Below are 23929 nucleotides of genomic sequence, written 5' to 3' on the forward strand. Positions count from 1 at the left end.
CCAGTTAAACACCAATAACACTTCACACGGCTACTGCAGTTACCACGCAAAATTCGGTAACAAATCACATAATTGCATCAAACCATGTACCTTTATTAATAACAAGTCGGGAAACGACAATGGAAACCCGCAGTAGGGACGTGCAATTTTCCTAAAAAAACTTATCGTCTCTTCATCCACGAACTCGTGAAGCGACAGAAATTTTTAATTGACACTGGTGCCGACGTATCTGTTCTCCCAAGATTATGCGGGAACACGACCAATACGGTCACCACAGATACATGCCCCACCACATTATACAGTGCTAGTGGGAAACACATAAAAATATACGGTACAAAAACCATAAACCTCCAATTTGGCCTCCGCCGCGATATGAAGTGGAAGTTCATCATCGCAGACGTTTCAAAAGCTATTTTAGGAGCAGACTTCTTACACTTCTTCAACTTAAGCGTCAACTTAAAGAAAGGAACCCTAACGGACCAGTCAACAGGATTGCAGATTAGAGGAGCTTCGCTGCAAGGACCCTCATCTGGCATATCGACGCTGTCTACAAGTCAAAAATACCCAACACTGACTCGACCCAACATCAAGAGTCAAGACGTTCCGAGTCACAACGTCACTCACGTCATAGAAACCAAGGGACCGCCGGTAACTGAACGAGCCCGCAGGATGGCACCAGCGCTGCTTGAAGCCGCAAAGAAGGAATTTAAATTTATGATGGAGCAAGGGATTTGCAGGCCGTCCAAAAGTAGCTGGGCGAGCCCACTACACATGGTGAAAAAATCCAACGGGGAATGGCGCCCTTGCGAGGATTATAGGCGTTTAAACGCAATAACAACGCCAGAAAAATTTCCGATACCACAGCTCCACGACTTCGCACACAAATTAAATAAGGCGGAAATATTCTCTACAATTGACCTAGTGCGCGCCTACAATCAAATCCCAGTCGACGAGGCGGACATACCGAAAACCGAAATAATAACACCGTTTGGCTTGTACGAATTTACATCGATGCAGTTTGGACTATATAACGCAGCCCAAACCTTCCAAAGATTTATGCACGCTGTAACAAGAGATTAAGAATCATGTTTCGTGTATATAGATGACATTTTAACTGTATCAAAAAACGAGCAAGAACACATAAAACATTTAGATACCCTTTTCCAACGCCTCACAGAAAACAACCTGATAATAAACCTCAACAAGTGCAAATTTGGTCTACCAGGCGTTGATTTTCTAGGACACACAATATCACCGGACGGTATTACTCCCATCAAGGAGAAGGTGAAAACGATTGAAGATTTTCCACTTCCCAAAACAATGCAAGGTTTAAGACGTTTTCTTGGAATGCTGAACTACTACAGGAGATTTTTGAAAAACTCAATCAGCACCCAAAGTAAACTTTTCAACTTCACAGCAGGCTACAGGAAAAATGACAAAAGAATCCTCACTTGGACTCCGGAATTGACAGCTGCGTTTGAGGAATGCAAAAATCAGCTGGCAAACGCCACCCTCCTCGCGCACCCGGATCCCCAAGTGAAAATCGCCATAATGGTCGACGCGTCTGATTTGGCAATCGGCGCATCCCTCCAACAGTTCAAAGGTGATGCATGGCAACCTTTAGGATTTTTCTCCCGTAAATTTACACACGCTCAATGTAAATATAGCACGTTCGACCGGGAGTTAACAGCATTATTCGAAGCAATTAAATATTTTAGAAATGAAATAGAGGGTAGAAATTTCACAGTCTACACCGATCACAAACCAATTACGTTTGCGTTCAGCAAGAAACGCACTTCAAGCTCACCGCGTCAGGAAAGACAACTAGATTTCATTTCACAGTTCACCACCGATGTCAAGCACATCTCCGGTCATCTCAACACCGTAGCAGATACGCTGTCTCGAAAAGAAGAGATAAACAGCCCCTCTGCTATTGATTACAGACGTATGGGGAAAAAGCAGAGTCACGACGACGATCTTATTAAGGCGCATGAGGACTCCTCCCTTGTCTTGCGGAAAATGATAATTCCCGACACGGACGAATTATTATGGTGCGACATCTCCACTGGTCGTGTGAGACCTTTTGTTCCTCGAGACATGAGAGAACAAGTAATAGCCAACGTAAACAACGTATGCCACCCAGGCGCCTCCGGCACCTCCAACAGCATACGTCAGAGATTCGTCTGGCCCAAGATGGCAAAGGAAATCAAAACCTTCGTCAAACAGTGTGTCGCTTGCCAGAAAGCCAAAGTATCACGACACACAACTGCACCCACAGCGACATTTATCCTGCCCGAGGATCGATTCAGAAACGTCCACATTGACTTGGTCGGCCCTCTACCAGCTTGCAATGAGTACAAATACCTCCTAACAATGATTGACAGGTACACTCGTTGGCCAGAAGCAGTGCCATTAAAAGATTTGTCCGCAGAGAACGTAGCTACAGCCTTAATGTCACAATGGATAGCTCGACACGGCGTTCCAGACACAATCACCACAGACCAAGGACGACAATTTGAATCCTGTCTTTTCAGGAGCCTTACTCAAAAATTTGGTATCAAGCATAACCGAACCACCGCCTACCACCCGCAATCTAACGGAATTATTGAAAGGTGGCACAGGACCCTTAAAGCATCTCTGATGGCGCGTGATAACTCGGACTGGTTGGAAAGTCTCCCGATCATCCTACTCGGTTTGAGATCAACAGTCCGTGAAGACATAAAATGCTCACCCGCCGAGATCACGTACGGAAGAACACTTAGGCTACCATCTGAATTCTTCACCACAACCCACCGCGAAGAACCCGACACCTACGTCGGACGCCTACAAAAAAGGTTTGATGAGATGAAACCCACTCCCGCTAGTAACCACAGCGCTAGAAAATTTTTCATCCACAAGGATTTACCGCGTTCATCACACGTTTTCCTACGCACCGACGCCGTAAGGAAACCACTTCAAAACCCCTACGAAGGACCTTTCGAAGTCAAAGAACGTGACGACAAAACTTATGTTATCATGGTCAACGGTAAACCAAAAAGAGTCTCAATAGATCGACTGAAACCTGCATTCTTTCTTTTTTTTTTTTTTTTTACAGTGAATACCTCACAAGAGTCCCAACTGCTCCCGTCTGGAGCCAGTGAGACTATGGCATCCCCAATTGGGGGATGTTGTGAGGCTGAAGGTAAGTGGGGAAGGGAAAGAGGAAGGTGGGGAAGTACCTGGCTATTCAGATCTAGTCACTAAACACGGCTAAAGCCATTTGGAGCAACGTTTCAATTCTGAATGGTGGTCTTACACCAGGGCGATACTGGTAGTATCTTCCACTATGGAACGTGCCGCAAATATACTATATATTATTTTAATTAATTAATTGTGAAATAACACAAATTAATCAAATAAAATTTATTTGCGCACGCCGGGTTCGAACCCGCGACCTTCGGAATGGCAGTCCAATGCGTTACCACTGGACTATGCCGGCCGTCAAAGCACAGAAGAAATTCCATCAAGAGGAACCGTCACACAGCCTCCAATAACAAAAATGACAACTCGATCCGGAAGACATGTTCATTTCCCGGACAGATATCAAGCGCAGTAATAACTTGGCCATACCACAATTAAGGCACAGTAATTAGCAAAAAAACTAACCAGAAACCTTATATTGACGTATCCATAAATTTCATAAATTATTTGTAACTATCTTATCGCAAATGTCAGACAATCTAATAAATTACTGTTACTAAGAAAAAAAAATATCTTAAAATTACAATAAGCATTCTACACTAAATTCTTTATTATGAAAACATTTACAATCGCACGTACTCTGTCAAAAGTGCATTAATAAAAACAACAATAGAACTGTCAAAACAAGCTATTTTAAATCATTGTAAACAATCATAGTATACACAGGTAGCTCGGTACCACTCTAGGTACATTGCGACTAGCGCTCGCCGTTCATCAATAATTATGTTTACCTTTATATCATTTATGTTACCTACTTACTACGGCGAATAAAAATTCGTACGCTCATAGGTACACAGTTACTATGCAGCGGCGGCATTAAGCCACTATTATTATTATTTTACCATTGCTGCTATATTATTACTTACCATTGTTATTACTTTCCTGTCGCTAACCGAGCGCAATATTATCACAACATTATGTACCTTACATTATAAATGGCCTTTTTGTAAATTATTATTGACATTGTAAAATATTCATTGTTGTAAATATATACTATATGTCTTTGTATCGCGTAGAGACGCTGGTGGGGAGGTATGTGGGACTACTTTAACTCATCCCACATATGATAACACTAAAATAATTACTCCGCCGCCTGAAGCCCCGGAAGAGCTAGGCGCGGACGGGAAGACAACTCTCCGTCATTCTAGTTTCAACTTTCGACCAGACCACTACTCTCCGCTACCACCGTCTCTGCGTTCGCATAACTTGTAAAATCATTCTCGCAAATAAATTCAACAAAGATCGCAGACCTTTATCTTTCAATCATCCGAATTCCTTGAACACAGATTTACGGTACCGGCAGCCACCGTAAATTACACTCCACACATCGCTATCATACTGGCGACCCTCCGCTGCCATACTGGCGACCCCGCGCTGCCATACATTAATCAGAGACTTCAAGTCCCCATCACAACAAAACCGAATGTACTCGCTCATAATTCCTCTGCTAATCGTTAGAACATTAATTTTAATGTATTTTCGTCTTCCATAAGCCTCGGGTAAATTTTATCACTTTCGTTAATGATTATTACTGTCTAAATGATGCAAAACCATGTTCGAATTTTTTTCCAAAATTAACCCTTTCGAGTGCCAGAAATCGACAACATTTCTACTTCTTTTAACCTCGAGTTGCCACCAAATCCCGCCCCGTTCCAGTGATGCTACGCCTCTAAAAAAAGCTTTTGAACCCCTAAATGTCAAGTGATTCAACCTTGAATCCAGTTTCGTTCGTTCACCTAATCATTTGGTGGGAATATTTCCAAGGTCGATGCCATATAAATCAAAGCCTAAACACACCCCCTATCTGTAATTTCCTTTGTCGTGTCAGAAAGTCGCACCCCCCTTTTTTTATTTGACCATGATTGGGCAATCCAACCCTTTCGTCGCAACCCTAAAGGAAACCTCCCACCTTTGCATGCAGTTCCCTGTAATTCATATGTGTCTGTTCCGATAGATGGCTCTACTATGACGGTTTATATCATTTACCTCGGGAAGGAACTTGGTCCATCACAATGGTCAACTTTATTTACCGCCTTGTAGTGAATCAACCACCTCAAGGACGTTGTCGTATTTGATTATTTGTTATTTCTTTAATTACCTTTAAAATGGTATAGTTTTTGACTGTATTATTTTAGAATTTTTTATTTAATCTTTTGGTCCCGATGATTTGCTGACGCGTTATTCTAATCAGATCAGATAACCTCATTATTGATCTTATTACCTAAAAACTTTTATAGTTGCTAAGAAACCATTTTTTTATAGATTTACAATTATCACTGTGTACGTGTGTAACCGTTGTCTTACTTGGCCTTCCAATACAGCCCATACATTCCCTGATTAGAAGTAATGTATTTAGCTTCATGGAAGAACTAACAAGCATCTTTCTTAATACGTAACCAGTGGACATGTTTTTACTTACGGACTTCTATTATTCCAATTTTTCTCCTGAGATTCCCTTTGATCGCAAAGCCATGCCATTATCATAATTTGAAACTCACATATAATTATAAGCAATAATTAGTCATCCGAAATACTAATACACATTGAAAATATCTCCCGAGTAAAAATAAATGCCGCCAACGGGAATTGAACCCGTGCCTTCTGATGTCCGGTATCCACTGAGCTATGTCGGCTTATTTCCAACCCGCCAAATGATTCAATATGTACTAGTACCTCAATCAACATTACTGCTTATTATATTTTGTAAACAACCAACTTTATTTTTGTAAGAAAGGCTTTTTTAGTGCTAAATTCTAGTATTTCGGATGACTAATTATTGCTTATAATTATTTTGTTATCCTTTATGCTATGCATAAAACCTTATCTTATAAACGTCAGTTTATCATTAAAAAAATAATGAAACTCTCATTATTATTTCGCTTTTATGGATTGAACCGATTTGAGGAAGATATTACTTTGAAAAAGTTTTAGTTATATCTTTGAAAGGCTTATCTCTCCACTAAAAACGTCTTTAAAATTATGTATCATTGATAATTTACGATACATTAACAGTTGTTTATCAGTTGTGTAAAATTTTGATGACATGTTTATCAGTATGGCCCATATGGATATAATTAAAATTTGGAGGGTTTTTTCCAGAAGTAATAAATAATCCGCTTCACTCAATGTGAATTTTTTTTTTAGATTGTGATTTTGTGAACATAATATTATTTTTGCAGTCGAAAATTAAATAAAAAATAGATTTCGCGATGTTTTTTTACTTAAATCAAAACAGGCGATTGGTGTTAAGCAGGTATTTCAACCTCATCAACATTTTTTAAATTTAATTTTTTTTTATTTTTTTATTGTAATATAAGGAATATAGATACATAAATATTTCACAATATTACATTTTAGATCATCATTGGTCACGTTTACGTTATCAGAAAAGAGGAGTTCTTGTGTCTGATAAGGGAGCCACGATTCTTACATAGGTTTTATGTTGTAATAATATTTTTGTATAGAATATAGATTTTTCAATGTAATGTTTAATTTAAGTTTTTATTTTTTTTTTTTCATTTATATGTTCGGATTGGTTGACAATACAGTGCAGTTCAGAAGGGAGATTATTGTAGTTTTTTATGGCTTGGTAAATATAATGGTTTTGCATTTGTGTTGTTTTAAAATTAGGTGTAATAAATTGATTTCCATTCCTCATTAGTTTGTCAAATTCTTGGTATTCTTTGTTATTTTTTTCTTTGGACATTTTTACAGTGGAAGCTTACTTAAATATGTCATTGACATTTGGTACTGGAAACAATTTAAATAGTGTTTCTGTTGAGAAGGTAGAATTTTTTAGTATAACTTTAATGATGATTCTTTGTGAAACTTTTACAGAGTTTAGATTGTTTTTTATAGGATCCTCCACATTATTAAATTATTAAAGAGAAATAATAATAAATAAAGAAAAATAAATACATCGATAGACGCGAGAGACGTGATATATGCTGAAAATAGTTAATAAAATAGTTAATTTTAAAATAGTTAATTGGAATATTTGTAAAATCAACACTAAATAAATCATTCGCTGAAATTCGAAATATGGTCTTTTTATTTTTGTAATTGAGGCTATAAATCAATGGCACGGGGCAGGAATAATTCATCGTCACGCCACTGGTGGGAGGCGTCGTCTATTTTCTAAGCATCAATCATCGAAATTGTCAGTAGAATTTTTGCCCTTTTTAAAAGCCCACGCAATTGGCTCAGTGGAAAAATGACTAAGCAAACAAAGATTTTTTTATGAAAGGTCAACGATGAGCAGCGATTGAGGACAATTGAGTAGGAATCATACGTAACCGAAAAACTTTATCCAATGATTGCTGTGCTTATTTGGAGTAAAAAAACTTATATGAAATTTTGGTCTCAGGCGAATATTTTTGTTTTTTTTTTAAATTAAAGAAACATTTTTGTTTTACCCACAAAAAAAAATATATATTTTCAAATTCAAACAATAGTCGCAACTGTTCGGAGCCAGTGGGACTATGACAAACCCAAATGTTGTGAAGATGAAGGTAGTGAGAGTAGAGGAATGAGATGGAGAAGAATATGAAGAATGTGACAAACCCAAATGTTGTGAAGATGAAGGTAGTGAGAGTAGAGGAATGAGATGGAGAAGAATATGAAGACTATGACAAACCCAAATGTTGTGAAGATGAAGGTAGTGAGAGTAGAGGAATAAGATGGAGAAGAATATGGCTCTTCAAATTTGGACACTAACACGGTTTTTTTAATTACATTAAGTCCCCACAGGAGACCCTGGGGAAAATAACTTCTTTCAAGACCTATGTCATATTTGGGCATGCTGTGTGAAGAGTCTTTTTAAGGGATGGAATGAGAGGAAGTTTTGAGGAGGCAAAATGTATGAGGGGCGAGTAGGAATCTGGGGGTCAGTGTGACCAGGAGTGACGAATTAATTCATCCCTCCCACTGCGATGCAAGGCGATGAGTCGGGAGAGTTCAGCTGCATAGGTCAAACGGTATCCCTCATCTGGAGGCAGCTGGTGCGCAGACTCATCCGCCTCCAAGAAATGGACAAATTTCTCACTAACCCCTCCTAAGTCACCAAATGTAGCGAACCATTTCAAGCTAGAACCTTTTCAAGCAACCAAGTTTTTACCACTCTGGTTTGTAGAATATTTACTCGGTTATAATATTATGTGGCCATGGTAGTTATTATGACCAAAGAATCCAGTGCAAAGATTTTTACATCAAATGATGAAGCACAATAAAGCACTATAACGACGGTCATCATTCCTTAACTGTTCGTGTGATGGGCACTTAAATCATGGGATTGTACTTTATACTACTGCTGGTATCGTGTCCGTCAACGTACTCCCATTCACCATAAAACTCTAATTACGTACCATCTCAACCCCATAAGCATAATATCTATATTATTATTGTATATTCAACTCTCTTATATCATTTTTATTACCCAGACATGCTTGTGCTACGACCCTCGGTTGAGGCGCAGTAAATAAAACTTAACTCTGTACGGCGAGCGGTTGTCGAAAAGTTCTCTTCGTGTTTGATGTATAATTTGGAGATCTGGACACTGAGGATGTGTATATAAGATCTGCAGGTGTAAGTGTGTAAGTATCTTGGAGTGATACAAGTTCCAGTGTGTAAGTATCTTGAGGTGAATATATGGATTCCACACAATAACAACTTTATAGATTTAGTTCAATTACTTTATTTAGATAGAAGTACACTTATTTACTTAATTAAATGATAAGTACATTAATTAAATGACAATGACAATAATGCGTAGAGGTGCAGCGTGCAAGCAGCACAAGTGATGTTAATTGTGAACGTAGGGGAACAGCTTGTTCCTGTTTATATAGTATTCCGGGTCTCTGGGACCGTGAGAGCTTTGTGGACTTTAATCCCTAAGATCCAAAAAAGGGTCATGTGACTAATTTGAATATTGCATCATCGATTGGTTTCCCAAAATAATATGGTTCCTTTTAAAAGTGCCGAAGAAATGAATTTTTGCCATTATAGCTTACTTTTGGGGCACCGGCTAAGATTAACAGTAATATTAAGATGTAGAAAGAAATAAAGGTTGACTTTAATTACTTAGATTTATAGCATAGGCTGGGATTATAACATATCTCCCCCCTTAAAATGAAAGCAACGGTTTTTTAAGTTTAGTTGCTGTAATTATACTTCAAATTATTTTCACTTGAAGATAGATCTTGAAGAGGTAAATCTTCGTTTTCCAGATTTGTTAAATTTCTGAATGTCATACTTGGTTGGATCCTTGTAGTGGATCGTCTAGGATTGTTACATTGATTATATATCCTGACACAACATTTATTATCGTCGTCATTATTTAAAAAGTAAGAATTAATTATTCTAAAGAATTTACAACATTTCAAAAGTTTGTAAACAATAAAAATAGTTAGCATAGCAGATAACGTATAGATAACAATTTGAAATTTTGTTGAATGTTTAATGATGAGTGGCTTTGAATTATATGATTTAAGATCGTCATTGAATTGGTCGATTTTATGAGATGCCAAATTAATGTCATCGTGTTGCAAGTTAATTAAATTTATCGGTTCAAGTTCATTTAAGGTTTCATTATATTTTTTCATATTACAGCAATTGTAGTGGACAATGTTTAAAGTTGGAATAGGGTTAACATATTCTGTGATGAGATTACTTTTTGCAATTAATTGTGTGAGACCTGCATAGGCTCTACAACTTGAATTTAAAGTTAATATTCCAATATGGAATAGTTTGATATCAAAAATATTATAGATAGTTATTTTAGAAGGATGAGAATAAGTAAAAATCCATTTATTATTTTTTATAGGCTGCCATAAGATTATGTTGCCTTTGATGATCCTACTAAAACATTCATTAGGTATTTCATTAATATAAGCAGACAGTAAAATTGTCTCGCATATTGGATCGGAGAGAGTGGATAGCACATCTAGATCCTTACATACAAAATTTTCATTGGTAATTAGATTAGTTTTACAATTATTCTTAAAATTATCAAGGTACACATAAAAAGATTTGTCCTTTGTGATTGCTAAATATTTATGGTTAGGAATAATTAAGGAGAAGGTATTAGGGATATCAATATTTGGAACAGGTAGAGGAACTACATGAAATAGGTTGTATTCCTGCGAAGTTACTAAAGGTATTTTTGTTATGAAGATGAGTTTATCATCAATATAATAAGCAATTAAATCTGATATATCGATTAAAGAATGAATATTTTCGAGTTTTAAACTTAAGGGGAATTCTTTTCCGCTTGGTAAATGTTTAATATTAGAGTTTAGTTCGAAGTAAAGTTGTTGAGGAGTAATTATGTCTGGATGTAAAATTCCTTGTTTAGAAAATAAAATAGCATTGATTAAGGAATCAATTTGTTCATAAAAGTATTCGGTTGTTTCGAATAAAGAGCTTGTTTGCGAGATAAGTATATTTTTAATTTCTTGCATATTCATTTTATCGTGGTCTTCCTTAAAATTGTTATTTATTTTTATAATATTTTTATTCATAGTATATTCGTCATAGTTAAGTTTAGTAAGGGTAGAATTGAAATTTATGAGAGTCGATTTAGTGACTTGTAATTGTTCTTTCATCAGATTATAAATATGGTTGTCATCTGACATGACGCGTTCAATCGCATCGTCATAATATTGCGCATCTTCGGAGTCGAGGGTTCCGAATACAGCTTTAATTATTTTTCCAACACCATCTACTAAACCGCGTTTTGTGCGTTGGTTGGAAATGAGGTGTGTAATTGATTCATATTTAGTTTTACATTTTTTAATAGTATTAAAAACAGGTTTTAAAAGATCTTTGCAACTGTCGTTAGGTACGTATGATAAATATTTGGAACATGTGCTTTTAGTTAAGGCATAATTATCTTCTAAAATTCGTATTTGTCTAGGGAAGGTACTAATATTTAAGTAGGTAATAACTTTCCAATCATCATTATAAACTTTTAATTTTCCAATTTGATCGAAGAAGAGTCCATTTCCAGTGGTTATTGGTTGGACGTATTGGGAAAGAATTAAAATAGTCTTGAAGGACCTGGAACAGGAGAGAAAGCGCGATATGGCTTAGTTCTGTTAACATGGAATCTTTTTAATGAATTATTTTCCATTCATATGGTAACATTATGATTATTATGAACCTGTACAATCTTGTACGGTCCTTTCCGATTAGGAATAAGTTTCTTGCGTAATGATTTGGGTTTATTAGTATTTTTTATTAATATTAAGTCGTTAATTTTATAAATATTATTCAATACATTTCTATCGTAATATTTTTTGGATGTCTGTTTGGCATGTCCGATTCTTTCACGGGCAAGTGATCTGGTAATGGCGAATTTATACTTTAATTGGTTAAGATAACTTTCGTAAGTTGGGTTTCAATCTGGGTTTTCTAAAGAGCTTGGTAAAATAGGTTTATGTCCAAAGACAAGTTCGTAAGGAGTGAATTTAGTTGTACAGTGAGTACTTGTGTTATATGAAAACATAGCTAGAGGGATATAGTCGTCCCAATTTGTTTGGTCGCTATCTATATAGTGAGTAAGATAATCCTTTAAGGTAGAATGAGAGCGTTCTAGTGCTCCATTTGTTTGTGGGTGATAAACGGTAGTTTTCAAATGTTTTATTTTAAATAGGTTGGTAAGATGTTTCATTAAATTACTAGTAAATTGAACACCTTGATCTGTGAGGATTGACTTAGGTATTCCATAGTGAGAAAAAAAATTAACGAGGCAATCAGCTACAGTTTCTGTTTCTGTAGAGTTAACTGCATAAGCTTGAGAAAACTTTGTAAGATCGTCTTGAAATGTGACGATTTATTTATTATTATTGACAGTTTCATTAAGTGGTCCGACTATGTCGACCGCAATTCTTTCAAAAGCTTCCGTGGAAGTGGTAGTGATTTCCATTGGAGCTTTATATGCTCTTCTGTCAGTTTTATTTTTCTGACAGTGGATACAATTTTTCACATAATTTTCTATATCATCTTTCATTTTTTCCCATCGGTATCTTTCTTTGATCCGACTGTAGGTTCTGAAGAAACCTGGATGTCCGGCCATAGGGCTATCGTGACATTCTTTTAATATTACGGGAATTTGCGAAGTTGAAGGATTAATGATTTTATTGTGATTAATATTGATTTTAATCTTTAAGTTCCTAAAAAGATATTGAATAATTTCCTTTATTTTTATAAAAGGAATGGAATCAAATGAGTTTTGGAAGTTCGGTAACGTAATTTCAGTTACACGTTTTCAATAAGTTTAGATCTTAAATTTTTAAGTGTTAGGAAAATATCTTTAGGAGTTGCTTTGTCGAAGTAATGAGTTTTGGTAAAGCAATGAAAGTAAGTTTTCTTATTATCTGTTGATTTTGATTCATGAATACCAAATACATTTTTTGGTATTTCTAAAAGTTCGTCAGTGTCTGAACAATTGGATAATATTTCAGCACAGAAAGGGTTTTGATCATCTAGATCGATAGGAGTTGGGTACGCCATATATTTTGACATATTATTTATAAAGAATGAATCATGTTCATTAAAACTAAAAATAGTTGGTTCATTTTTATTAGAATAAAATTTCACGTAATTTTCGTAAGTTTCATTATTTATATTATTTTCTAAAGGTATTGGTGATAGAGTATCATCTATTTCTAAATTATTTGTAGGTAAATTAAAAATAAGTTTCTAAATCATCGACATTTATTTCGTTGAGACATGGTTCGTTTAAAAGATCAATCTTGAGAAGGTGAATTTTCATCTTCTGTTACAATGTTTATTGGAATACGAGACAAACAATCGGCATTAGAATTTATTCTGCCTGGTTTGTATTCTATTTCGTATTCGTATTCTTCGAGTTTTAATCGCCAGCGTAACAATTTGCTACTGGGATTGGTAACATTCATTAACCATTTTAATGGTCTATGATCAGTGTAAATTTTAAATTTTCTTCCGTAAAGGTAAGGACAGAAATGTCCTACAGCCCAAACAATGGCTAAAAGTTCTTTTTCAGAGGTACTATAATTACCTTCTGCTTTATTTAAAGTTCTGGACGCATAAGATATTGGTAAATCTTCTCCAACTTTTCCTTGGCTCAAAATTTTACCTATTGCATAATTTGAGGCGTCAGTAGTTAAAACGAAATCTCTAGTGAAATCTGGATATTGTAATATAGGATAAGAAGTTAATTTTTCTTTCAATGTATCGAAAGCATTTTGCTGTTCGTTTTTCCAGTCAAATTTAATATCTTTCTTTAGAAGACAAGTTAAGGGTTTCGTAATTTTACTGAAGTTTTCAATAAATCTTCGGTAATAACCAGCTAGACCTAAGAATGATTAAATTTCTTTAGGATTCCTGGGAATAGGAAATTCAGAGACTGCCTTGATTTTATCGGAGTTAGGAGTAACACCGTCGTTTGAAATTAAATGACCTAAATAAGTTACTTCTTTTCGCGTGAAATGACACTTATCTGGTTGAATCTTCAGATTATTATCGGCAAGTCTTTGAAATATAGCTGTGAGTTTTTTAGAGTGATCTTCTATAGAATTTGCGTATATGACAATGTCATCTAAATAGACGAAACAATATAATCCTTGTTAGCCGATTAATGCGTTATTCATTAACCGTTGAAACGTTGCTGGGGCAGTCTTAAGACCGAAAGGCATACGTGTATATTCAAAATGACCATTGGGAGTAGAAAAAGCAGTTTTTGGAATATCATCTTCGTGCATAGGAATTTGATGAAATCCGCTAACAAGATCTAGTGTTGTGAAGTATCTACAATGACCTAATTGATCTAAGATATCTACAATGTGAGGTAATGGAAAGGCGTCTCCGACAGACACGTCTTTGGGTTTCCTATAGTCTACGACTATTCTCCATTTAGGTTTTCCTGAGGAGTCATTTTTCTTTGGTACAACCCATATAGGAGCTGACCATGGTGAAACACTAGGTTGAATAATACCATCTTCTAACATTTTATCTATTTGTTTATTTACTTCTTCTTTATGTACTTCAGGGTATCTATAATTTTTCGAATGTATTGGACTTTGAGTATTTGTTATAATTCGATGTTTAATAGCATCGGTTGCTGTAAGTTTGTCGCCTTCGAGATAAAATATAGAATTATAATTGTCGCAAATATCTAATAAGGAATTAATTTCTTCCGAATTTAAATGATCTATACAAATTTGATCACGAATTAATTTTTTACGTTTTTTACCATCATTATTAGAATTTTGATTAAAATGATAAACATTTTCTGGGATAGGTTTTAAGTAAATTTTCATGATATTAATGTCAACATATTCGTCTGTTGAATTCAAAATAGTACAATACGATTTATTATTCGCATCTACTTTAGTTATAGCATTTGCTAAATATACACCTTCAATAGGTATTTTTACGTCGATAATCCCTTCTTTAATTTCAGGGTTTAAAATATCGATTTTAATAAGAGTTTCTGATCTAGGGGATAAGGTAAATATAGGAGTGAAATGCTCATTAGGATCAGAAATATGTAACTTTAAAGAGTAATCGTTAATACGTATTACGTTATTTTTATAATCAATTTTCGCATTTTTGTTTTCGAAAAAGTCGTTCCCTAAAATTCCATCATAACCAAGGTTTAAAAAGTCACTATCCACCGCGTGAAGATCATGAATAATAGTTTCATTGCCGAAACTTAATTTAATTTGAACGATTCCAATAGATTCAATCGATTTTTTCGATCTACTTATGCCATTAATCTCTATAATTTTGCCCGAATTTACGGAAGTACCTTCGCCAAGACAGTGAGTCTTGATGAGGGATACGGCTGCTCCTGTGTCGACAAAAAAATGTCTTTTAAAAATAATACCATTTGTAGGTATTTGAAGAACCACATGACGCAACGTATCTGAATGAGATGGCGAATAATTTATATAATTTTTATTAGATGTTAACATGGAACGTTTGAATACTCTTGAGCCTAGCTCGCGACTTACAGTAGATCGGCTCGAGATTCTACTGCAGATCTGGAGTTTAAATGATTTACCTTTGAATCATTTTTCCTTGGTAGGGAAGACGAATTAAGAGTTGCAGAGTTGTTAGAATTTGGATTTTCATTTTTATGTTTTAATACTCTGCACTCCTCTATTATGTGACCAGGTTTTTTACAGTACCTGCACATTTTATTATTATAATTTTGTCCCGAATTTGGACTAAAATTTTTATTATAGTTATTATTATAACTTGATCCCGAATTTGGGTTATAAGATTTATTAAAATTATTATTATTATTTTTTACGAACATAACTTTACGTGTATTAAAGTTCGAGTTATTGCTTTGATTTTTATTTTTATAACAATTGAAATTGTTATGTCCCGATTTACCGCAAATCGTACATGATTTATTATTAATGTTATTAGTTTTAGAGGAATTCAGTAATTTATTTATTCTCTCTTCCTAGTGATATTGTAAATGCTTCATTGAGGTCTTTCGGATTGCGCGATCTCAATATTGTAGCTATGGAAGGGTTAGTTCCATACATAAATGTTTGCATACCGAGTTCTTGGATGCTGGCTGTTCTGCCTAACATTTCTGCGGGATTATTATTATTTTGATTAATTGAGACTAAGAGGTTTTTTATGCAATTTTCTATCCGTAAAATATATTGAGATACGTTCTCATTATGAAATTGTTTGCAATTTTGCAATTCCAATAATAGGTGTGCGTAGTGTTTGCGCTCACTGAATGATCTTTTTAGTAGATCTTTTAATTCTGACCAATTATTGAGAACGTGATTGGCACAGATGACTTCTGCTTGGCCTTCTAATGAAGTTAATATATATGAAAGGAGCGTATTCTGTTGATTAGGCTGAGCTAGTACTACAGCCCGGTCGCAATTAGTTAAGAAGGCACAGAGTTTATCTCTGTTTCCATCGTAAGATTTGATAAATATAAAAGAGGTAATGGTAAAGTCATTTCCTGGGATTCCTGAGAGGACGAAGTAGGTTTATCGTTCATTTTGAGAAGTATTTATTATTATTAAAGAAATTAACTGAATTTAACGCGAATTAATTTAAGAGGTTTTTATTAAATTTTAGTTATTTTACGAAATTTATTATTACGCGTTGAAGAAAGAAAAAGAAATATAAGAGTTTCACTAATACACGGTTCACGGTGTATAAGCGAGAAGAAATGCATTAATTGTCAATAAAGAAATTGGGAAAATACAGTGTAAAAATTTCTACAGGACAAAATTTTTTATGGACTTACAGTAGAAGGACGAGTCGCCAGTTCATACTGCTTGTAGAAGTGAAGGTCTCGATGCTCGTGGTTTAGAGTTGACAGGATTGGATTCTTGGCTGCTTGAAGAACTGAAGTTCACCGTAGATGTTGTCTCCACGATCTACGTTGTTGCCGTTTTCTTCTCTTCTCCAGGGTCACGTCGCGCGATCAGTCAGCTTGATTTCAGGGAGAGCCGTCCCTGCCTTCCGAAAAGGGTTTCTCCGAGGAGAGTATCTGCCAGACTTGTGGTGGGTGTTCCGGTGAAGTGATGAGGTAGGAGTCTTCCGTCGTCACAAAAGATCCTTTGGGAATGTCTTTGCAATCCCACTTCTGACACCAATTTGCTACGACCCTCGGTTGAGGCGCAGTAAATAAAACTTAACTCTGTACGGCGAGCGGTTGTCGAGAAGTTCTCTTCGTGGTTGATGTATAATTTGGAGATCTGGACACTGAGGATGTGTATATAAGATCTGCAGGTGTAAGTGTGTAAGTATCTTGGAGTGATACAAGTTCCAGTGTGTAAGTATCTTGAGGTGAATATATGGATTCCACACAATAACAACTTTATAGATTTAGTTGAATTACTTTATTTAGATAGAAGTACACTTATTTACTTAATTAAATGATAAGTACATTAATTAAATGACAATGACAATAATGCGTAGAGGTGCAGCGTGCAAGCAGCACAAGTGATGTTAATTGTGAACATAGGGGAACAGCTTGTTCCTGTTTATATAGTATTCCAAGTCTCTGGGACCGTGAGAGCTTTGTGGACTTTAATCCCTAAGATGCAAAAAAGGGTCATGTGACTAATTTGAATATTGTATCATCGATTGGTTTCCCAAAATAATATGGTTCCTTTTAAAAGTGCCGAAGAAATGAATGTTTGCCATTATAGCTTACTTTTGGGGCACCGGCTAAGATTAACAGTAATATTTAGATGTAGAAAGAAATAAAGGTTGACTTTAATTACTTAGATTTATAGCAAAGGCTGGGATTATAACACTTGCCTTCATCATGGTGGAGAAAGAACCCTAGAAAACACGGATGATAAACAATTTATTTGATTTCTAATCTTTATTTAGTCTGTTATTTAGTATTCCAACAAGTCATGAAAAAAATTTATACGAAACTCAACAATTTTACACAACTGATAAACAACCATTAACGTCTCGTAAGGACATGTTGTTTCACAGAATATGAACAATTCAATTCAATTTAAAATTGAGATTCTGCAATAGTTCTATTCGAGTTCTGTTTTTATTTCATCACTAGCCAGTTTTTGCACAGTACTTGGATAATAGCTGGCCTTGAGTAAGACTTTTACAGAACTTAATATTAACTTTGACATTTGATAAATTGTTCAAATTCCATGAAAAAACCCGTCCTTCATTGCGATAAAGATATTATAGTTGGTTATAATAAATAATATTTTTTTATTATCTTTTTTTGTAACAAATGGATATAATGATATTTGTAATTGTGTTGATGCGTTTCTATTTTCAAAATTCCTTACGGTTTTTATCAATTCATTCTACTAATAATCTATATTCGATTCAATTTGTTATCACCTTTAGATAGGCGACACCGTACGCTATACGCATCATGGCTTGGTCAACTTCAGCATATCGCTCGCCATAACCACCAATGGGAATGTATGGCGAGCGATACGCTGAAATAGACCAAGCCACGAAAATATAGCGCGCTTATAGCGTGGTCTAACACAGGCTTTATCATAATAAATATAATGGTTGAAGAATTGTTTCTTTTCACCGAATTTTTTTTGAATTTGATTAAAAATGGGCTTTAAATTTATGTAAAGCCTTACTAAAAACGTGGTGTAAATATTACGCGGCGCGTAAGGTCAGAACAGTGAAAAACTTAACTTATTACTTACTCCGAGGTACCCATATCATCGACAGAACGCAGCCAATAATTAACAATCTAAAACATATTATTTAAGCGGGTCTAACCAATAAACGTGTTTTAAATCTTACACATCTGATAAACAACCATGTAACATTCCATCGAAAACGGTTGTTTATTAGTTGGGCAACATTTTAAACACATTTATTAGTAAGGGGGAATATATTTATTAAAAAAACTTACAGAACACTTGTCCATAATAATCAAGAATACTAACGGCCGCTGTTCCCAATCCTAATAATCAAATTCTAAGCGAATCGCCACTGCACTACGTAATTCCAACACACAATAATTGCTTAAGCAAGCCGCTCAGTCTAAGCCAGCCGGACAGCTGGATTAGCTATTTAAGCAATATGTAAGGAAAAGCTAGTTACAAAAAGTGTCGACAGAGTGAAAAAATACCGCGAATCAATGATCAAATGTCACTCTGACAATCGACAGTCGCGCTCCTTTCAGTTTTTTGTGTTGCATTTGTCATTATCGTTTTAAAATGGATAGAGAAGTTTTAGACATTTTAGATATACTAGATATTGCGGAATGGGCCGAAGTAATTGATGAAAACATCGGGTTATACAGGCGGCGACAGGGTGTGGATGTCAATTACATCGAACTATTTATTAATTTACGGACAATATGTCCATTAAAACCATAATATTGGCACGAATAAGAAACGTAGATGACAGTGAATGGAGAGTACATGTATGTGAAGGGCAAAGACAATGTAACATAGAAAAAGTACATATAGAAAATAACTACAAATGAATTAAATGACAAAGAATTTTTTGACCGTTTTCGTATGACGAAAACGTGTTTTTTGTATATTTTGAACCTAATTGAGGAGAAATTAATTTTATTTACGCGAGTCTCATTTTTGCGATGAATGTGCGAAATATTTTGCCCTTACCTCATGTCAGATCTGAAAACCTTTCTATTCTATCAATTTAATGTTATTCTTCGCACGCTTTGCTTTGATCTCCATTTTAAGGTTTGTTTGGGTTTGTTTTGCTGTCGCACGGAGAAAAAACTTACGTCGATCTGCCAAATCAAATGGGAAGTCCCGATTGTGGCATCACGTTCAAGTTGTGACTTTATTTTTTAATATATTATATACGTTAGTTTAAAAAATATGAAATACCAGTTTATGAATAACGGTATTTAAAAGAAGCTACAGTAATTAACTCTTTCATACTAATTTAACATAGAAAGTTTTTAATTTGATGTCATTTTATTGTCTATGGTAATGTGCGGTAGTGTGTGGGGCTACTTAAGTTTTCAAAGATAAAATGATTGGGAACAACGCAAATCGAACGTTCCCTACAAAATGCTTAAAAATCGCTTGGCTGAGCAAAAACAAAGATTTGAACTTAGATAAAGATTAAAAAGTTGGGAACAGCGGCCGTAATTTCGGTTGTCTGAATCAATTATTCCTGCTAGAAATCTGTTCATTGAACTCATTTTATGTTGCAATTAAGTGTCATTTTTAAGATTGGAACTAAAGTGTGAAAAAAAGAATATAAATTTCATATTACGATAAAATAATACGCATTATAAAACTGATAAGTAACTGATAAATGATAGGCCAATCAATGACGCAATATTTGTGTGTTATCAAGATTTTCATAAATATTTTTTTTAAACAAATAGGAATTTGAAATACATTCGAACGTTGGCTGACTTTAAGACGGGTTGTTTCGGAGAATTTCATCAATTCATTAATTTCTAAGTTTTGTGAAAGTCCTATTAAAGTTCTGTTATTATACCCACATGGGCCAGTTGCTTCATAGAACTGAAACAACACGTCTTGTTTTAAAAGTTTTTTCCTTCGCTCGGTTCGGTCATTCTAAATTGTATAGTCGACGTGTGCGTTTATATAATTCTTAAGCTCTGATTTGCATTCAGTCATTCATTGATAAGTTTGATGTAATTTTTCTGTGCCGTGTTTCATAAGTTTTAAAAACTGGTAAGCATCGGTAATTTTATTGAGATCTGCAGATTGTTTTTATATATTATGATGAATGCTGTCTTGTTGGTAAATAGAAAAAGTGACGGAAAAAATAAAAAAATATATTTTTAATTATTTTATCATATTTTTTTATTATTATTTGTTGCCACTCGTTACAATACTGATCCAGAGATTTTGATCTTGTTAAAAGTAAAATTCAAAATAAAAAATTTGTATTTTGAAACAGTTAATTCTTAGTAGAATTCCATTAAAGGATATAAAACTAATGTTATTTTGTTTGAGTTATCAAGGAAGTTACGAATATAGTCCTTTTTCATTTGAATTGGGATTAAACTAAGTAGTGTTGTGGTTATTATTTGCTTCGTAAAAAATTGTTATAATATATTTGAATAATTTATTTAGCGCCGTCTTTACGAAACATCGCTTCAAGGGTTCTGTACAATTTATTACTAGCTCATGGGCTTCATCTTATTTATTATTTGCAAACAGATACAAAAAAGCATACTTACCTGGCAGGTCACTTCAGATACACACACTTTTCACAAAGTTTTCGACTTTTAACGCAAAGTACACTATAGTAAAAGCATTGAGCATTGATTTTATATTTGCTAATTTTCCTTCCATTACTACATATCACATTTATTAGTAGATTTGTCGAAAAAGTAGACTTGATATTTATTTTAAGAACTGGAGAATTTAGGACTCTTTAGGACTGACTCTAAATGACCTTAAAAAGCTTGCAAATTCTTAGTTATTTACACTTTTACATATTTAGTTATTTACAATATGGAAGTGGACTATGAAGATTTCTAAATATGGAAATAACTGTCTGAAAAGTAAGGTTTAAGTTTAGTTTTGAATTCTGACGAGTCACTCTTAAGGCGAAGCTTAATGCTAAATCACTATTTTGATTAATCTTTATAAAAAATGGTGTATATTATGAATACCAAAAAATATGATTTAGATAAATTGAAGGTTTTCCTATCGTTTCGCTTGAGTAAAATACAAATAAAAAATAAATTACTCAATAAAAAATATAAATGTAAACTACTAAAAAAATTTTTTTCTGTGGAAATGTATGAACGCGTACTGGAAACAACTTAAAAAAAATACAGTATTATAACTAAGATTATCTGTAACAGTTTCATTTTATTAAATTTTATGCTTTCTTATAAAATTATTTACAAAATGAATAAAAACCATTTGTGTGCTTGAAATCGAACGTTTCTAGACTCCGTTTGTCAAGCGATTTTAATGCCTATTACTTACAATATAAGGTATACCAAGAATATACATATTTTGGCTTGTAGCTTCCACTTAAATCATGTGGCAGTACATTATAAACTATTTGTTGCCCGTGAACAATTACCGATTAACTTACCAAAGTGAATGCTACGCAATCACAGAATCAAAAATAATTACACATATCAAAAATAAAATATTAATATTATTGTCATTCTGGTGCAGAGATAATGCTTCAAGTCTTTCTCGGGCGTCTCCGACTTCTACTACTCAAACCACTCCTGACACTAATAAGAACAAACTTTGAAAATTTCAGCAAAATCGGTTCGGTAGTTTTGAGTCTATAGGGTAAAAACAAAAAATAAATCATTTATATAAATATATAAATGTATAACATTAGCTTCGATTTCGAAAATGTCAAACAATTACGCGTAAGGAAAATATATTGCTTATGTCAGAATGATTAATTTCTTGGTACGAATATGGTTATAACCACAGACATATGAATAAATAGACTAGAAATTAAAGGTGAGGGGTAAAATCAACTGTTGAAGAACGAAGGGGGTAAAGCTGACTGTGATTCGTCAATAAATCAATCTGACAGTATATAGGCATCTCGCATTTTAATATCACCATTTAGTTCTTAAAAGTAAAATCTGCTTTTGAATGAATAGACATTTTAACATGTGAGCGCAAATTACTCGCCACATTATGAACAAATTTGCGAAGTCCAAATTCGGCAAAAAAAAATTCTTCTATTTTCAGAGTCGAATATTTTGTTTACGTATTTAGTTAAGACACTTTTATAAGTGTTCATAATTTACTTCCCAGTAACAACGATGCGCACACTTGGGAATCGCTACATTCGACCAATGTTGGAGGGTTGTCACAACCGCTATGTTCCTATTAATAATAAAATATTGAAATCTTTAAGAAAGAAAAGTAAAAATACTAAAAAAATAAATGAAATTATATACACACAGTTTTTACCAGCGATTCCTAAGAGTATTTTGAGTAAAAATTTGGACATCATTTTGCCTTCCGATGATTTTTTTTCAATTAAAAACAAAAAACATGATTTTCTATCACACATAGCCACTCGGTATAACCTAGCGCATGTGAATATACTTAAAATAATGCTTACATATGGAATGTAATACGACAATTGGGTTTATTCTCTTTTTCACATCTATTTTCATAAGTTTTCATATCACAAGCCACCATTTTGCCGTGTTATTTCGTAAAATGCCTCGACCATAGCTCGACGCTAGTTCGAACAAGAATGATGACGTCACATTCTCAAGATTCACGGGAAGCCATACGGGAGCCCAGCCGGCTCCAATGGAACCGGTATGGGGAGTGGGGAATAATACGCTTTTAATCACTAAGGGCAGGTCTACTAATATTCATATGTCTATGGTTATAACATTGTGGTTTCATTAGGATATTATTATTAATAATTTATTTTTTATTTTAAAGTTCATTTGCGACCGCAATTTTTTTAATAATATTATCTTCTGTCATCGAACGAATTTTCGTTTTCGGTTTCGGTTTCGGCCAAAACTTAGCCGAAACTTCGGCTCAGTCGAAACCTGCATTCCTGGTGTGTAGGATCACGTTCGACTTTCCTCGGGCGATTGTCTAATGTGTATACTTCGTATGCAACTAGAATAACTTTATTAAAATAGTAACTTAATAAAATTTAATTTAAAGCTGTTAAGTACTAAACGTTGCTTTAAAGTGAGATGTTCACGAAACATATAACATTACCCACCACAGTGTCACCTACTCAAACCTACCTCACACCCAGCATAAAACAAACACCATATTAACAACCGTTATAAATTTATGTATTATATACAAATGTAAATAATTTGGTAGACACTGTAATGTATGTATAGAAATAATAAATAAATAAAGTTTAATTTTTAAATGTGTACCTTTAAAATGTCTCTTATTTAACTCAAAGTTTATCGTTTAAAGAATAATTAGTTATTATGATGTTTTGCTTTTCTAATATAAAAATGAACCTTTTTTAATATAAAAATAAAGACTAGATTGATTTTTTTAATATGTGTGTAGTTAGCATTTCAAAGAGCTTTTGTATTTTTGTAACTCCTTTGAAGTTGAAGTACCAATAACCTTCATTTAAGAACTGTTACATAACAGCTCAAAAAAATGCTAAAAATAGACCAATTTATTATTTATTTTATGTTTTTTTTTTTTTAATTTAACTAGTTTAACAATAAAAACGCATAAATTCGGCTAAACGTATT

At 34.2% G+C, this 23929-nt stretch overlaps 1 protein-coding gene across 1 annotated transcript; it reads right to left on the reverse strand.

Annotated features, from left to right (window-relative positions):
• Positions 1–9484: 9484 nt before the first annotated feature.
• LOC149419122 (uncharacterized) lies at positions 9485–10707 on the reverse strand. Its single transcript, XM_089637931.1, has 2 exons — positions 10082–10707; positions 9485–9543 (listed from the first exon to the last, which is right to left on the reverse strand). The coding sequence occupies exons 1-2, from the start codon at positions 10701–10703 to the stop codon at positions 9485–9487; spliced, it is 681 nt and encodes a 226-aa protein (XP_089494057.1). The 5' UTR covers positions 10704–10707.
• Positions 10708–23929: the final 13222 nt, after the last annotated feature.

The sequence above is a fragment of the Hesperophylax consimilis genome, chromosome 12 (assembly GCF_061612785.1).
Source record: "Hesperophylax consimilis isolate HC1 chromosome 12, BYU_Hcon_1.0, whole genome shotgun sequence".
NCBI classification, from domain to species: Eukaryota; Metazoa; Arthropoda; class Insecta; order Trichoptera; family Limnephilidae; genus Hesperophylax; species Hesperophylax consimilis.

Bases quoted from the DNA above. Each gene is read 5' to 3' on its own strand.
- LOC149419122 (XM_089637931.1), bottom strand. From the start codon at position 10,703: ATGAATATGCAAGAAATTAAAAATATACTTATCTCGCAAACAAGCTCT. The intron at 9,544-10,081 runs GCAACATAATCT...ATGTTGTGTCAG, and splicing joins TTTTAGTAGGATCATCAAAG to GATATATAATCAATGTAACA.